The sequence below is a fragment of the Stomoxys calcitrans genome, chromosome 2 (genome assembly GCF_963082655.1).
Source record: "Stomoxys calcitrans chromosome 2, idStoCalc2.1, whole genome shotgun sequence".
Classification (NCBI taxonomy): domain Eukaryota; kingdom Metazoa; phylum Arthropoda; class Insecta; order Diptera; family Muscidae; genus Stomoxys; species Stomoxys calcitrans.
Window position 1 is genome coordinate 49,721,280 of NC_081553.1, and position 17,102 is coordinate 49,738,381.

Here is a 17,102-nt window from a genome sequence, read left to right on the forward strand (position 1 = left end):
AAAATAACATTGAACCGCCATTGTATGTTTTAAGCATGGTGATTGTTACATACGATTATTCATTGCACGTTATTAAAAAGATTTAAGGAGGAATAGGAATTTATGTTTCTTACATTTCGGAAAAAATTTATTAACATTAAGTAAAAACTCTTTCACAAAAGTATATTATTAACTAAAACTTTTTTTCATTGCATAAAGCGATGAAGATGCTGCTAATGAGGTGTGTATATCAACTATTGGAATCTTGTATAAGCAGTGATAATGGTGCCCCAAAAGCATAATAAAGCAGCAGAAACTTTAAAAATTCCATTTTTAGAATTAAAGTCGTACTTTTTACGATTTAGTTCCGAATAAGCTTCAAATGCTCGATTTCAGTAGGTTAATGCCAAAAGATCAAAATATTTCTTACGATATTTTTAAAGATTTTTGTCTTCAAAAATAAAACACAAAGGTAAGCCGTTATTGTGCCTCCATTTAATAAAAAAAATTCTATAATAATAAGTAAAATAAATTCCAACATGAGAAATTTTTTCTTAAGCAGTTGGAAAAATGGGAAATCTTAGATTTAGTTAACAAGTTTTTGATGTTAAGAAAACTTTTTTATGAGCAATTTGGTAATGCAAATGCAAATTTGACCATAAACATTCCATTAAGAAACTGGGGCAAGCTTATCACAAATCAATGAGTGCTGTCCGATTCAATTTTGAACTGATTGATAGGGGACTTTGTTTTTATAGCCAAGTCCGAACGGCATGCCGCAGAGCGTCAACTCTTTGGTTAGAAGATTTTTCTTGGCAAAGTTCCTCACAAATGTCACCAGGATTAGGAGGGGATAACCATCGCTGACAATTTGTCACATGTCCCTGTCAGGATTCGAACCCAGGCGTTCAGCGTCATAGGCGAACATGCTAACCTCTGCCCTATGGTGGCAATTTGGTAATGACAGACGCATAAACACAAAATATTGAAGATACAGTATACCTCCATTAAATTTGAAGTTTCCCTAATATTAAGTAAATAATTGTTCAGCCTAGAAAATTTTTCCTCAACGAGTTGAAAATTTAAAGCATCTCTAAATATAATTTAGAAAAGTTTTTATTATATCTCATTTCAATATATATATTCCTCAATTATAAGTTAAAATCTTGTAACAAAGTGGATGTCCGCCTTAACAGATCTGATCTGATCTGAACCCAATGCCCTTTATTAAGGTGTGCACCCTTGCAAATCTCCCTCCATATCGCCTTAAACCCCATTTTATGTCAAAGTATTGCTTTCTAGCCTCGTGCCATCATTTCCATTGAATCCGAACAAGGAAGTTGTTGGGTCTATATACCAAACCATGTATCATTCCGTATATAAGGGCTAGGCTTCGTTTGCTTTCGTGCCCAAATATCTTGCTACACAACGATGTGACCTTTTGCATCATCATGCCGTGAACTTCAGTTAATCCAAACAGTAACGTGTATTAGGGTGCGCCTGTTAGTCAGTCATCTGACTCCCTTCTACTGAATCTCATTGCCTACCAACGGAGTGCCCTCTTTCCTCTTCGAGTCGTATCCGCAAGTAATCCCAAACAGCGCCAGATATTAGAGTATGCCTCTTAGCGACAAATCTGCGCGACCTACTGAGCATTAGAGTGTGGCCTAATGTCACCTACCGCGGCCGCAAATTGAATCCAGTGGTGAAATACCCTCTTATACCTACTAGCTGCTGAACCCCACTGCCCAATCGTGTATTAGGGTGTGCCAGCTCAGAGCTCCTTAGCGACTGTGCTCCCGAGATGAAACACATCCCTAACCGTCTAGCTTTAAGGCTTCATCATGCAAATGCAAATTTTGCCGAAGAACATTCTACTAAGGAACTGGGGCAAACATCTCACATATCAAAGAGGGCAGTCCGATTCAAGTTTTAAGCTCAATGATAAGGGGTCTCCGATGCGACATATCTTTCGAGAGGCGTTTTACATGGTAAAGTACTACGGAAATGTTGCCAGAATTAGGAGGGGAAAATCACCGTTAAAAATTTTTTCTGATGGTCTCGCCAGGATTCGAACCAAGGCGTTCAGCGTCATAGGCGGATATGCTAACTTCTGCGCTACGGTGGCCTCTTAAAATCTATGAAACCCAATTCAAAAGTGTTACACCATCTCAGTCCAATATCAAATAATTTTTTGTACCGAACCTAACCCCCGGTGAGCTGTACTCCAGCACCCAGTGCTAACTTTTCCTCACATAAGTAAAGTTTGAATGAAGAGCGAAGGAAAGATTGATCAGGCAATGAAGTATAACAAAACCAATAAGGAAGGGCAAAAGTCGGGCGGTGCCGACTGTATAATACCCTACACCTACCCCATAAGTACTATGTGGGAGCTATATCCAAGTCTGAACAATTTTTGATGGACCTCGACGAGCTAAAATATGTTCAAACTGTTATAACTACGGGTGACAAATGACAACATTATTGCAAATTATCCAAAATCTGACGAACATATATATGGGAGCTATAACTAATACTGAATCGATTTCCATGAAATTCGCCAGTAATGTCGAGAGTCATAAGAAAATCCTTCCTACCCAATTTCAAGAGAATTGGTCAACAAATGGTCATTTTATTGTTGTATTACTGCAAATCGGGCGAATATAAATATGGGAGCTATATCCAAATCTAAACCGATTTTTATGAAATTCACCTGTAATGTCGGGAGTTATAAGAAAATAGTTCCTGCCAAATTTTGAGAAAATCGGTTTACAAATGACCATATTATTGCAGTATTACTGCAAATCGGGCGAACATAAATGTGGGAGCTATATTCAAATCTAACCATAGGGCATAGGTAAATCGAATCAGAAAGTAATTCTGAGTCGATTGGTATATTTATCAATGGTTCTATGTCTGTTCCTTTTGGGTGTAACAAACTAATTCACTAATTTATAATACACTGTACCACAGTAGTGGTGTAGGGTATAAAAAGATACTTGATTTTGAGATATTTGGGACCTTTTATTCCTTTTTAAAAACAACCCGAGTAAACAAATTGATATAATTGGATCAAATTATATCCAATTAGATAAAATTAGATAAATTTGTGCCGAATTTTTAACTTTTTTTACTAGAGAACAAGTTTATATATAAAACCAAAATGGAACAATATATCAAATTAAAACAAAAATACAATATAGAAAAATAAATATCACACATAACTATATTATTTCTATTATTAATAAAATCTTTTTTATTAATTAAAATAAAAATCGAAAAAATTATATTTTATATAAAATAAAAAAATATATTTTTGTAGTTAGTCGTTTATGTTTGTTGTTAAAACTTCATTATAAATGGCCGTATTTTCTGATATGTTTGTGGTGTACAGTGATAATCTCAATAGACATATGTTTTCATACATATATAAATAAATAAAAACAACTATAGTTGAATAATTATATGTTTTTAATAATAATATATATATTCAATAATAATAATTCCTATAAAAAACACTAAACTCTAAAAAACCAATCAGTTTCTTAAAAAGTGCCTGTCTGATATAATACAAAATATTTCTCTTGTAATTTATTTATGTATAATTAATAAGTGTTCTAGATATGTTTGTTAAACATTAATAATTCACATTTGATATTATTGTTAAATATAAATTATTTATGCAAGGTACACACATGCTAACATCATTATAATTGATATAGAATTTAAAATTTTTTTTTTTTTGAAAATTAAGACTGTTTTTGACTTTCCTTTGAAGATTGAAATGTTTTTTAAGTCAAGTTTGAAATATTCACAGTGTATTTGGAACAGTCATTGAAATTTTCAAAAAAAAAAAAAAACTTATAATTGATTGGTAGGTTGATGAATGTAGATAAAAAAATTATTATATTTTTTTAATTTTCTTTCAAAACATTTATTTTATATACAACATACATGTCGTGTTTTTACATTTATTATTCATAGAAGCTAAAGTGTAAATTTGTTAGTGTTTTTTTCAGCTCAAGTTTGCAATAAATTTTTGATACAGTGCAGTTCTTTGTTAGGTTATAATAAAACGCCTAAGTTTTTTTGTATATATTTATAATTATGTATATATGACTAGAATACATGTATATTTTTATTTTAATATTATATGTATATATTTAGTTATAAATACGTTTTATGTATAGTTTTAGATATATATGTATGTATATGCATTAATCTGTAATCCTTAATTAGCAATAGTTTTAATATCACTTTTTGGTAATTTTTACTAGGCGAGTCATATGACTCTGATATGTATCGTTACCTTGGTTGTGTCTTATGTTAAGATAAAAAATCTTTATTACTGGATTGCTTTGGGAAGGTAGAGGGAAATTGTCGAGAAGTTTTATGTTTAATTGATGTAAATGTAAAAAAAATCAAAATAGTAATTACAGTAATCATAGTCAATAAATGGTACTAAATTTGAGCGTACCCTCACAATAAAATTTCTCTGAATATATTTTTAGAAAATGATGACAATTTACCTTTGTCTAAAATACTACGAATAAATTCCTATGAACATGAACATTAAGAAACCTTCTTTCATATCAATGAGTGCAGTCCCATTTAAGTTTGACCTCAATGATAGGGGCCTACTTTTTATGCCGAGTCCAAACGGCGCAAAGCGATACCACTTGGTAGAAAAGTTTCAACATCGCACGATACCTTACAAATGTAGCCAGCGTTAGCAAAGGGATAACCACAGCTAATAATTTTTCCGATGTTCACGCCGGGATTTGAACCCATGCGCTTGGCGTCATAGGCGGACATGCTAACCTCTGCGCCAAGGTGGCTTTGAGTATCTGAAATATTGCAGTTGCAAAAAACAGGCAGGAAGCTACAAAGCACATCTCGATGCTACAACTAAATGTGTCATAAGGACATCGAATATATTCTTTGGAGATACAAGCTCTCGAAGCAAAAATAGTTAATATATAAAAAACGTTTAACAAAATATCTATAAATATATATATAAACTTTTATAACAAAAAAAAAAAAAAGATTATTAAAAAAAAATAAAAATTTATTTTATTATTATTTTTTTTAGGTAATGTCAACTTATAAATAAACACAAAAGATCTTGAACGCTTACAAGTAAAGGAAAATGTATAACTATGAAAAATAATAAGTTTCCATAAAAAATAATTTTTTACTCATTTTCATAACAGAAAATCACTTATTAAAAAAATTGTTTGATAAATATCCAAATTGGTTAATAATTATCCAAATTAAAAAAATAGTTTTTTTTAATAAATAATTTACAAAATTTAATTTGAAAAACAGCAGAAGCAAGAACAAAGAATACACAAAAAAATTTTAGAAATGCAATAAAAATCGTTTCAGATATCTTAAATATTTTTATAGAAACCTTTAAAAATTGGTATTAGACAATTTTATAAAAACTTAATTTAAGCAGAATATACAAATAAAAATTTGTTTAGAAACAATATTTGAAAACTTTATAGTCATAATATTAAAAAAAATACAAAATAATAGAGAGGTAAATTTTTTTTTACTGAAATAAATCAACAATATTTTCTATAGAACGAACGGGAATATTTTCATAAAAATAAGATTTGATGAGAAATTGAGAATTTTTTTTTATTTAAAATAAAATTCTAAGGTATTTGGTAAAAATTTTTTTTTTTAATTTTTTATTGATAGGAAACCTTTATGTTGTTCATTTCCCTATATAGGAAAATTGTATAAAAGTCTTATTTAAAAATTTTAAATTTTTAAAAATTTTACAATTTACAAAGTTTTCTTTAAAAATTTTGTATAAAAAAAATTAAAAATATTTGATAAAAAAATTAAAAATTTTTAAAAATAAAATTTAAAAATATTTGATAAAAGAATTAGAAATATTTTTATAAAAAATTTAACAATATTTTTTTAAAAAATTTAAATTATTTTTTTATAAAAGTGTAATTTTTTTTTTAAAATTCATAAAATTTTTTATAAAAAAATTTTAATGTTTTTTATAAAAATATACCAAAAACGTTTTCCTCTGTTCCTAAGTGGAATGTTCCTTGGCAAAATTTGCATTTGCATAATAAAAACGTTTTAAAAAAAATTGATTTATATCGAAAATTTGATTTTTTTTATGAAATATCAATAATAAAATACAAATTTACTACAAAAACATTTTCAAAAAATTTTAGGACTTTTTGTTAAACATATTTATACACCGCCGAGTCCGAACGGCGTGCTGCAATGCGACATCTCTTTGGAGAGAAGTTTTACATGGCATAGTACCTCACAAATGTTGCCAGCATTAGGAGGGGAAAACCACCGCTGAAATTTTTTCTAATGGTCTCGCCGGGATTCGAACCCAAGCATTCAGCTTCATAGGCGGACATGCTAACCTCTGCGCTACTGTGGCCTCGAACCAATAAATATAAATGATATAATATCTTGTCAACATATTTGCTTTCAAAAATTTTCTTCATTATCAGTGTAATGCAACACATTTCCCACCCTATTAAACCCTCCGCAATCACAGTAAAAAATGAAAAATTTTCATAATAACAACATAAGAATAGGTTTGTTTTTCTTTTTTTGCTAGTGAAAAATCCTGAGAAATTTTCAATTATCCTTAAAAACGATTTATTCCAAAACCATTGGACAATTGTGTTGTTTTTCTTTATTTTTACCCGGTTTCCGTTAATTTTGTAGAATTTTTGTGCTTATGATATGTCAATGATATATTTGGTGTTTGGAATTTCTCTCTAAGCCTTTGTGATCATTGTAAATTTCTCTGCATTTTCCTCTACTTTTTTTTTGCTAATTCTAAGGCTTAATGGCTAGATATATCGTGGTTTTGTCTTTTCATTGATATGATACGATTTCTGGTTGGTCTTAAATTCTATAATTCTTTGGTTACTTAGCTTTGTCTTTTTTTCATTCAAAAAAAGATTTTTTATATGTAGTTGATTTTAATATGTTGTTTAATTTTTGAGATTCTGTTACTGATTCCATTTTTGGGGGAAATTTACATAACTTTTTTCTTTTGTGATATGTGATAAAGTATGCAGATGGTGGATGAGAGAAGGAGGGTGAGTGAAGATAGTTAGGTATTCTTAAACTAAAGATATGGCATGATTTGAAAAATTCACGGGTTATACTCGTATGTATAAGTCATGGAGAGTTGAGTTTGTTGTATGGCGGAGATTTTAAATGAAAACTATTTTGAAATATATCAAAAAGTTTTTAAGTAAATTTGTTTTTTTTTAGATTTGTTCTCTCAAAAGTTAAAAATCTAAATTTGCTTTGGTATAGGCATTTATAGTTTCATAGGTGGTTGCGTATAAGTATTATTAATATAATCATATTGCGTATACGCTTACCTTTTCTGGTTAAGATGTTAACAGACGATGTGTATTTTTCATACGTGCTGTCACCCTCTGTATCCATAAGTCTTTCCATATGTCTTTCCTTACGTATTTTTCCCCTTCCTCTTTCCATTCCATTTAGTATGCGTATTTTTAGTTTCATTGGGGGTTGCGTATAAGTATTATTAATATAATCATATTGCGTATACGTTTACCAAGGTGTAAACAGAAAAAAAGCATTTGCTGCATCTGCATCTATATGCCTTTCCCTATATATTTCTTCCCCTTCCCATACCATTCCCCTTCAGTTAATTTCACAGAAATTTTTCTTATTTCATATTTAATCCTGAATATAATTTCATTTATGTTTGTGTTTAAATTTCAATAAAAATCTCTACGGCTCAACTCATAAATATTCGTTCTACAATATCTTGTATGAAAAGCTTTCCGATTTTCATTTCTTCGAATAAATTTGTTTCACATAATTCTCAGAAATTTCATTTCCGTTTAGTGTTGTTCTCATTGTGCCCTGAATAATTTCATAAATTTCTAGAGCTCAATTTTTATAAAGACTTCTGTGAGTTTCAAGTTTGCAATGTAAAAACAGGAGGTATTTCTCGTTCCTTATCTCGCCGGAGGAATGAATTTATTAGCAAATTGTTATTTAAATATGAAGAAGCATTTTGTCAATATGGAATTTGGAACAAAAATTTCTATTACCACTTAGGGAAATTAAATTCTAGGAATTATTTTCAGTGTCCACTAGACTAGAGCGGAATAATTTTTCCTTCATTTATATGTCATAAGGACCAAATCGTTTTTTATGAATAAAATTCTGTGTTTATCCCTTGGTGCGTATGATTTATTTAAATTGTTCTACGTACGTAGAACAACATACTGAAAGACATTAACTACAAAATATAACCATAATAGAACCGAATGCTTTAATTTAATAAAAAAAATATTTTTTTAATGAAGTTAGGTAGGTTAGTGAGAAATAACTGTACCATTCAAAGTATTGCTATTGCAACGTCAGCATAACTTAGTTTAATGGTAGCAATTCCTCTTAAACTCTATAGTAATACTTTATAATACAGCATAAACAACAGCCCAAAGCCTCTAATACGAATCAAACCCCTCACAGTTAATACGAGCTTTGTTATAATTTGGTTACCGCGCGTCTAAAAATGCGAATTTTGCCCATGAACACTTCATTGAGGAACCGGGGCAAACTTCTTACATATCAATGAGTGCAGTCCGATTCAAGTTTAAGCTCAATGATAAGGAGCCTCTTTTTTATAGCAGAGTCCGGACGGCGTGCCGCAGTGCGACACCTCTTTGGAGAGAAGTTTTACATGGCATAATATCTTACAAATGTTGCCAGCATGAGGAAGGGAAAAAATTTTTTTTATATTGTATTTCAAACGAAACGGAGGAGTAATAATCAGGTGATCGCTTTATTTAAAGGCAATATTAGCACGGACCGAATTAACCTAAATTTAATGAAATCAATTGGAAGTCATGAAATAAATCATTGCACAAAAGGTTAGTCCAATCGAATGGAAATAGCGCCCTCTATAGGCGTATAGTATCTAAAAGGATACATTCAGTGTCGGAACGCTTATTTCTGTTCAAGTTTGCAAAAAAGTAAACTCTGCCGATAGTGCCGACAGGAAAAATATCAATCAATATTCAGATCAAAAATAAAATATCGATAGTATCGAGTGTTTCCGATATTTTACCAGCTCTAAAACACAACTCTTTTGATATACTGGACTGCTGTAGTGAGCTGAAATAACTGACCAAAACAAACTCTCACCTATGGTGGTTACTTCTGTCCGGCGCAGGAGTACTGAGTTACCAGAGGAGAGTAGAAGTCATCGGACTGCACTCATTGATATGTGAGAAGTTTGCCCCAGTTCCTTAGTGGAATGTTCATCCGCAAAATTTGCATGTTACAATCCCATCCGACCTACACTTATAAGATGTAAATGCAAATTTTGCACATGAACATTCCACTAAGGAACAGGGGCAAACTTCTCACATATCAATGAGGGTCTCCTTTTTATAGCCGAGTCCGAACGGCGCGCCGCAGTGCGACACCTCTTTGGAGAGAAGTATTACATGTGCATAGTACCTCACAAATGTTGCCAGCATTGTTATAAGATGTATTTGTTTAAAATTTTAAGCGGCTAGCTTTCCTCCTTCGAATGTTAGCGTGCTTTCGACAGATGGACGGACATGGCTAGATTGACTTAAAATGTCAATAACATATTTCGAGGTGGCATACCCCCCATCCTATGTTGAAGGGTATAAAAAAGTCTTGAAAATGAGGAGGGGTCTGACGTCGGAGAACTTCAGGCATACCTAAAGGACCCTACGTGCATACATTAAGGGCAGGACGCAGAAGACGGCCCTTCACGCAGTGATGCGACAAGTCGAGACATCTCTCTAACTGAAGAAGTCAGCAATGGCGGCCTTCCTGATTGTGGGAAGGGGGGTCGACAGTCACCGCTTCCTGTAGACGGACTGTATGCTACGTGGCAGCACTATTATTGCGGACTTGGGAAGTAGAGTAGTCAGAAAGTGGGTGATAAGGGAAACACTTCAGAGAGGGGTGTTCTCGCCAATTCGCTGGAGCATAATGGTGAACGAATTTCTGTTGGATCTTAACAGGGATGGCGTGAGATTGATAACAATGTTAGGTATGCAATATATCAAGGTGTATATTCCGAACTGTGTCTTCAAGGTTGCGATTAGGCTAAGGAAACTTGGCATTCCAGAGGAGACATTATACAGACAAAGTGCCCTTCTGACACTGTGAATGCGGTGGGCCGACTAAGGAGGGTTTCAGACTACTTGGAATTTCGGGATTCACTTTCCCGGGAGGGAGGAGTAGGAAGCGAATAGTGTGTTTGTAGAGAACAATACCTTGGTCTTCATAGGCACCTCTAAGATGGAGACAGGGACTGAATCGGGGCTATACTACGATATACACAACATTTCATGTAGAGCTCTATGTCAATACGATAGACGCAAAAGAAATTCTTGGTGGAGATATTCAGTTTTTGCAATATACTATATGGCGGCCCTCAAGGCTTTGGGTTGTAGTACATTGAGATTAGTTCATACATGGCGGGATTAGCGCATACAACGGCGCCGTATTGGCACTTACCCCCAACTCTCTTCTTGTAATTTCTTCTTGTCACATTTTTCTCACTTTTTCATTTCCTTTTTTCACCACAGGGTAGACTGGACACCGATTGAATTCACATATTCATGGTGGGCTACACATTCAACCTAAACCTTAGCTATTTACAATAAATTGTAATAAATTCCACAAAGCAGTTTTCTCAATGAAAATTTTTGGTTGTAAAACTTTCTCAAACTTAAAATTTTATCAGCTGACATGAAACGGAAAGTACACTTTTATTTTTACTGAATTCTGCTTTACGGTTACGGCCAACACACATTTGGTAATCGTTTGTATGCGTATTCATTAGCCAAAACAAAACAGCTGACACGTTTTCCTACATTAACGATATGAAGACGAGAGCATTACCAGGCCTTTACAAACAAAGTTTGATTTCCCTAGGGTTTTTGTAGCGGTTTATCCTCCTTGAACAAGAAACAAGTAAGAGAGTGCTAAGTTCGGCCGGCCGAATCTCAGATACCCTCCACCATGGATCCTATTTGTCGATTTCTTTGTGCGGTATTTCTTTTCAGGCAAACAAAGAATAATGAATAAGAGCTGTTATGCTAATGGAGCTACATCAAGCCATAGTCCGATTCGGACCATTAATAAATTGAATGCTGAACATTGTAGAAGTCATTGTGTAATATTTCAGTCCCAATAAGTTAATCGGGATAATAATTGCGCCTGTTAGGGGCTCAAGAAGCAAAATCGGGTGATCGGTTTATATGGACGCTGTATGAAGCTATAGATCGATTCGGACCATATTGGACAGGTATGCTGAAGGTCATGAGAGAAGCCCTTGTAGACATTTCCGGCAAATCGGATAAGAATTGTGCCATCTACAGGCTCATGAAGTCAAGATCCCAGATCGGTTTATATGGCAGCTATATCAGGTTATATACTGATTTGCGCCATACTTAGCACAGTTATTGGAAGTCATAACAAAACACTTCATGCAAAATTTCGGCCAAATCGGAAAAGAATTGTGCCGTCTAGAAGTCAAGATCCCAGATCGGTTTATATGGCAGCTATATCACGTTATGCACCGATTTAGACCATACTTAGCACAGTTGTTGGAAGTGATACCAAAACACCACTTGCAAAATTTCCGTCAAAACAGGTGAGAATTGCGACCTCTAGAGGCTCAAGAAGTCAAGACCCAAGATCGGTTTATATGGCAGCTATATCAAAACATGGACCGATATAGCCCATTTACAATACCAACCAACCTACACTAATAACAAGTATCTGTGCAAAATTTCAAGCAGCTAGCTTTACTCCTTCGAAAGTTAGCGTGTTTTACTCCTTCGGACGGATGGACATGGCTAGATCGACATAAGATGTCATGTCGATCAAGAATATATATACTCTTTGGGGTCTTAGACGAATATTTCGAGGAGTTACAAACAGAATGACAAAATTAGTATACCCCCATCCTATGGTGGAGGGTGCACAATTTCGAATTTTTGCTTTTTAAAACACATAAATAAGTTTTGGAAAAATATTAAGCCTGCTTATTACTGACTCTAATGATTTTCATAATAATTCGCTTAAAAATGTTGATAAATTTAAATTCCTTATAATTCTTAATGTGAAATACATAAGGCCATAAAAAGGTTTTGTTGTGCAAATCGCAAAAACCAGGTATTTTAATACCATTTTGTGCACCCATGCGTATGACTGTTAATAATTAATTTATGTGATGTATACGCCATGGTGGCCCATAATAAAATATCTTTTTTAAATGATTGTTTTAAAGTGTTTTTAATTTTTTTTTAAGTTTCCATAAAAAAATCTCCCCCACACAATATATACTCCATGAATGTTATATGTGTCAATAAACAAACGGAAAAATATTAAAAAAAATTATAGAAAATAATCTCCTTAAGTTTATAAAAAAAAGTTTAAGAGTATTTCCAATTTCTATTTGAATACCTAAAATTTAATATATGCATGTATGCTAGTGTGCCACGAAAGCTTTTTTTTGCATTCCATAATGTACATAAATAAATATGCACATAATTCTATAGGTGTATATATGTATGTATATAGAGGCTCACAGTTATATATGTACCACATATATGAATATGAAATGTCTATGTAATATTTTTATGTTTTTTTTTTTTTGTATATATGTATATGTAAGTCTATGTACTTATTGCTAAAGCCTTAAAATTAGATTTTCATGATATGTTTGTGATAATGGTTTTTGGTTATCCTTAAAAATTCTAAACTTAGTTGTTATTTGAGTGAAGGAAGTTTAGGGGAAAAGAAGAGGGAGGGGGAAAAAAGTTCATAAAAATTTCATTTAGTGGTGTATAATACATTTTTATATAAAAAAGTGGTGTTGTTTGCTTTCTTGTTACCATAATTCATATAGGTTTTCATTAACTAGATATATGAAACAATAGATATTTTTTTTTGAATTTAAGAGGTTTTTTTCTTTTGTTTTGTTAAAGAGTTTAACTATGTTATAGTGTAATAGAACCACTTTTGTTTTAAATTTAAACTTATCTTTTATTTTTGTTTGCTTTTTATTTAGTTTAACATTAACACGTTTTTATTTTCAACTGAAAAACTAGGGAACAACGTAACTGGTGAAAAACGAACTAACTAACATTTTTGGTTTTTTTTTTTTTTGTTTTATCTTTTCCTTCATTTTCTTGCACTAACGAAATCTCAATGATAAACGATCAATAAAATAGAAACAGAAATAGATTACCGCTAATTTTGTATAAGACAACAGTTTAAAATCCTTGTCTGAAGGGATTTGCTGGACCACCAGGAGCCGAGCCGCCGCCGGCTGCTGAGGCGGCCCCTCCACCTGCCTGTTGCTGTTGAAAGGGATTTGCCACACGTTGCTGAGGAAGATGTCTGGAATCTGTAGGCTGCTGTTGATACATGCCGCCCTGCTCCTGATAGCCCGGCTGATAGGATTGTTGATATTGAGCATCCTGTTGATAGCCGCCGCCACCACCACCCTGCTGCTGATAGCCGCCGCCACCACCACCTTGCTGCTGATAATCATAGCCACCCTCATCGAGATTGGTCTCCTGTTGTCCCTGTTGATATTGCTGACCATATTCCAGGTGATTTTTGAAGTCTCCCTCCACCGGCTGTTGATCCTGCATCACATAGGTTTGATACTCCTTATTGGGGGGATCCTGCATCAGAATATTGGCCTCATTTTCGAAAGGCTTGAAGTCATAAATGTTGCGCAATTTCCTTAAAATGGGCACATACAGCAAATTGGAGAAGGCTATGAGGAAATTGAGGGCCGTAAAGCCTATGGCCTCCACTATGCCACCGGCTATGATGGGACCCACCGCATAGGCTATTGAATAGGAAATATCGGCAATGGCATAGATGGATCCATACACCGAGACATAGCGCACATCCACCAAATAGCCCAGCGTGGGCAAGAGGGCAGTATCGATAAGGGCTATGCCAAAGCAGATGACACATATGGGAATCATGAGCATTTTGTAGGAGCTGCAGAAGGGTATGATGAAACAGGAGAGGCCTTCCAGCGCCAGGCCGCCCGCAGCCATAAGCCATTGGTGTTGGGGATATTTGCGGGCCATTTTCACCGTGATGACAACACCCAGCACATGGGGGAAGAAGGCGGGCAGCCATACCATGCCTATTTTCCAGTTTTCGGTGGTCATGTTGTCCTCCATCCACAGCGAAATGGTGGGCTCCAGAAAGGCCAAGGCCACATTGGACATGGTCAAAGCTCCGGCACATACGGCGATATAGGGATCCATTAGCAGACGCCAAATGGGTATGGTCTCCTGCTTCACTTCTCTACTCTGCGCCAACTGTTCTTTGATGGGCTTCATTACAAGCAGCAGCATAAGGCCGTCTATGAGACACACTAGAGCCAATATCAGAAAGGGCACCTCCTTGCCGGCAAATTGATAGAGGGCTCCTCCGAAGGGAGGCGCTACCAGACAGCCAAAGCTGATGAATGCCAAGGCGATACCTAGCGCCTGAGATCTCTCATTCTCCTCGGTAAAGCGATCGGCAATCATGGCTAGGCCCGAGGTATCAGCAAACGCTGAACCAGCTCCTTGTAGAGACCGAGCAAAGAACAGAACGCTGTAACTGCTGCCGCAGGCGAACACTGCCGTCGAGAAGAACATAATGGTGAGGCCAATCATCATGGGTATGTCGTAGCCGATTTTGTCGATAAGGCCACCCGAGAAGGGATTGACCATGAGTTGAACAATGGCCTTGGAGGCAAACAATATACCAGTGGCCGAATCCTGACCATGATGGTCATGGTGTACCGGCAGTAAAAGCCCGGTGCGATTATCACGCATGGGCGGCTGTGTTACCTCATCCACTTCGAAACTGCCTATTTCTCTCAAGTAGTCGGGAATTATAGGCACTATCACCATATACAACATGTTGTCCAACAGCAGGGCAATGGACACAATGACCAGCACCAGGCGTCGTTGATTGACAGGTTCTTGGATTTTCTCCCACACAATGTCCTTGACCTCCTTCACTTCGAGATTTATGACAGGTATGGTGAACGAAGCCATTTTGTTTTGTTTGCTTAAGTTACCAGAGAGGGGAGTTTGAGTTTTGAGAGCTTTTATAGTTTTTAACTAAAGTTTTTGTTTTTTTCTAGGGGTTTTTAGTTTAAAGGCTTAAATGCTAATTATCGTGTGTTACTTTTGTACTTTTTTCTCTTTGTAAATGTGCCTTTTATTATTTTCTTTGGAATTTGCAGTTTTTTTCCTTTTTGTTTTTCTTATCTGTATCCTGTACTATCCTTTGGTTTTGGTCTTTGTTATCGTTTCAGCACCAGGCTCCATTATTATTTTTGTTCTTCTCTTTTTTTTGTGGTTTGCTGGTGTAGTTTTCGCTTTTTGTTTTGTTTTCTAATTCAGGCACATATTTGCTTTAGCTCTTCCTTTTCTCTCTTTGATATCCCTTCACAAAGCGGCTTCAGGCGGCTTCTCTTTGCATTTGTGATGTCCTTGCGGGTGGTGGCGGTGGTGGTGGTGGTGTTGGTGGTGGTAGTGGTGTGAGTTTGCGTTACATTTGTTTAGTGGCCACAACCTTTAACGACACAGAAACAATATTTCAATAATTATTTTTTTTTCTTTTTGAGTTTATTTTAATACAAGTTTCTCATGCAATACTTTACATCTTTAGTTAGGTTTGAAAGAGTTTCGCTTCAAAATCCCAAATAAGGAATAATTTCGATTTTTTTTTTGGTTGGCTTAAAAATTTTATGATTGAAATGTTGTTTCTGTGCAGCGAAAGGTTTGTTAGCTTCTTTTTAGATTTTTATATTTTTCAATTACAAATGAGGTTTTTAATGGCATTTTTTACCTTTTGCTTAGAAGTTGTACAAATGTTTTATGATTATTATTTTTTCTTTTAGTTTTGGCTTTTTTTGATGGCTACATTACATATTTAATGATTATTTTTAAAAGTTTCTAGGATTTTATTATTAATGATCTACATTTCACTGTTGTAACATACATTTCAATCATAAAACAATTTTTATTATATAATGAATTTTTTGAAATATGATTTATAGGGGAAATTAGGAGCTAAATGTTCCCATAATTTGTGTAAAAGGTGATTTTTGAATGCGTTACCTTTTCATTGATTTCACTACGTGAAGCCTAACTTTATCAACTGATCTTCTCAATTTGTTGAACAAGTTTTGGTACTACGACTACTACTGCGTTCTTCAAGATGTACATTTTACATATATGTTGTGCAGGGTATCAAGAGCTTGGCTTTAGTCTGCTTTAGTCCTTTCCCACTTTATATTATTTGTAGCATTACCATTCATTGATATACCATTACCCCTAACATTATTTGTGGTTTAAAAATAATCACTTACTCATACTAATACTAATAACCAGTAATGAAAGATAATATAGACATATAGGCAAGAAAATAAGTTTGGTCAACGAAATTTTTTTATGTGTTTTCCACGCTTAAAAATTAGTCATCGGAAAATGTGTGAATAAGTACTTACTTCCTACTTTTCACCTCCCTTAAATATATGTAAAGCGTTTTTGAACAGGGACGCTATGACGTAGACCAATAGGGACAGCAAACGAGGCCATATTTTTTGCCGCTCTTTTTGCGATGTACGAACCAACAACGAGGCGAAACTATTAAAATTTACTACCGAAATTCGGAGTCAGTGGTCTCAATGTTAAGAGCTTCCGAGATGAGGCTCATTTCAAGCTGAATGGCTTCGTCAATAAGCAAAATTTGCGTTATCCACACGTACTCCATGCGTTATCATTACATCTCGAAAAAATAACGGTTTGGTGGGTTTAATGGGCCGGCGACGTCATTGGGCCGTACTTCTTCCGTGAGGATCAAGACCAGCACGCTACTGTGTATGGGTATCGCTTCCGTTCACTGATAACAGAATATTTTTGGACCCAATTGGATGATATGGACATGGAGGACATGTGGTTCCAACAGGAACGTGTTATCTAACAAAATGGTCTAGCCAATGGACCGCCTCGGTCGTACGATTTGACTCCGTTAGACTATTTCCTGTG

General features: G+C 34.5%; 2 protein-coding genes across 2 annotated transcripts in view; both read right to left on the minus strand.

Annotated features, from left to right (window-relative positions):
* The window catches only part of LOC106091888 (choline O-acetyltransferase), a 192,216-nt gene that overhangs the window by 115,644 nt on the left and 59,470 nt on the right, over positions 1 to 17,102 (minus strand). The gene's annotated exons all lie outside the window — the stretch shown is intronic.
* LOC106092308 (vesicular acetylcholine transporter) overlaps positions 12,169 to 17,102 on the minus strand; it is a 64,304-nt gene continuing 59,370 nt past the window's right edge. The window contains exon 2 of the mRNA XM_059361593.1: positions 12,169 to 15,624. Within this exon, the coding sequence (XP_059217576.1) occupies positions 13,299 to 15,101 (1,803 nt within the window). The 5' untranslated portion in view covers positions 15,102 to 15,624 and the 3' untranslated portion in view covers positions 12,169 to 13,298. The remainder of the gene's footprint in view (positions 15,625 to 17,102) is intronic.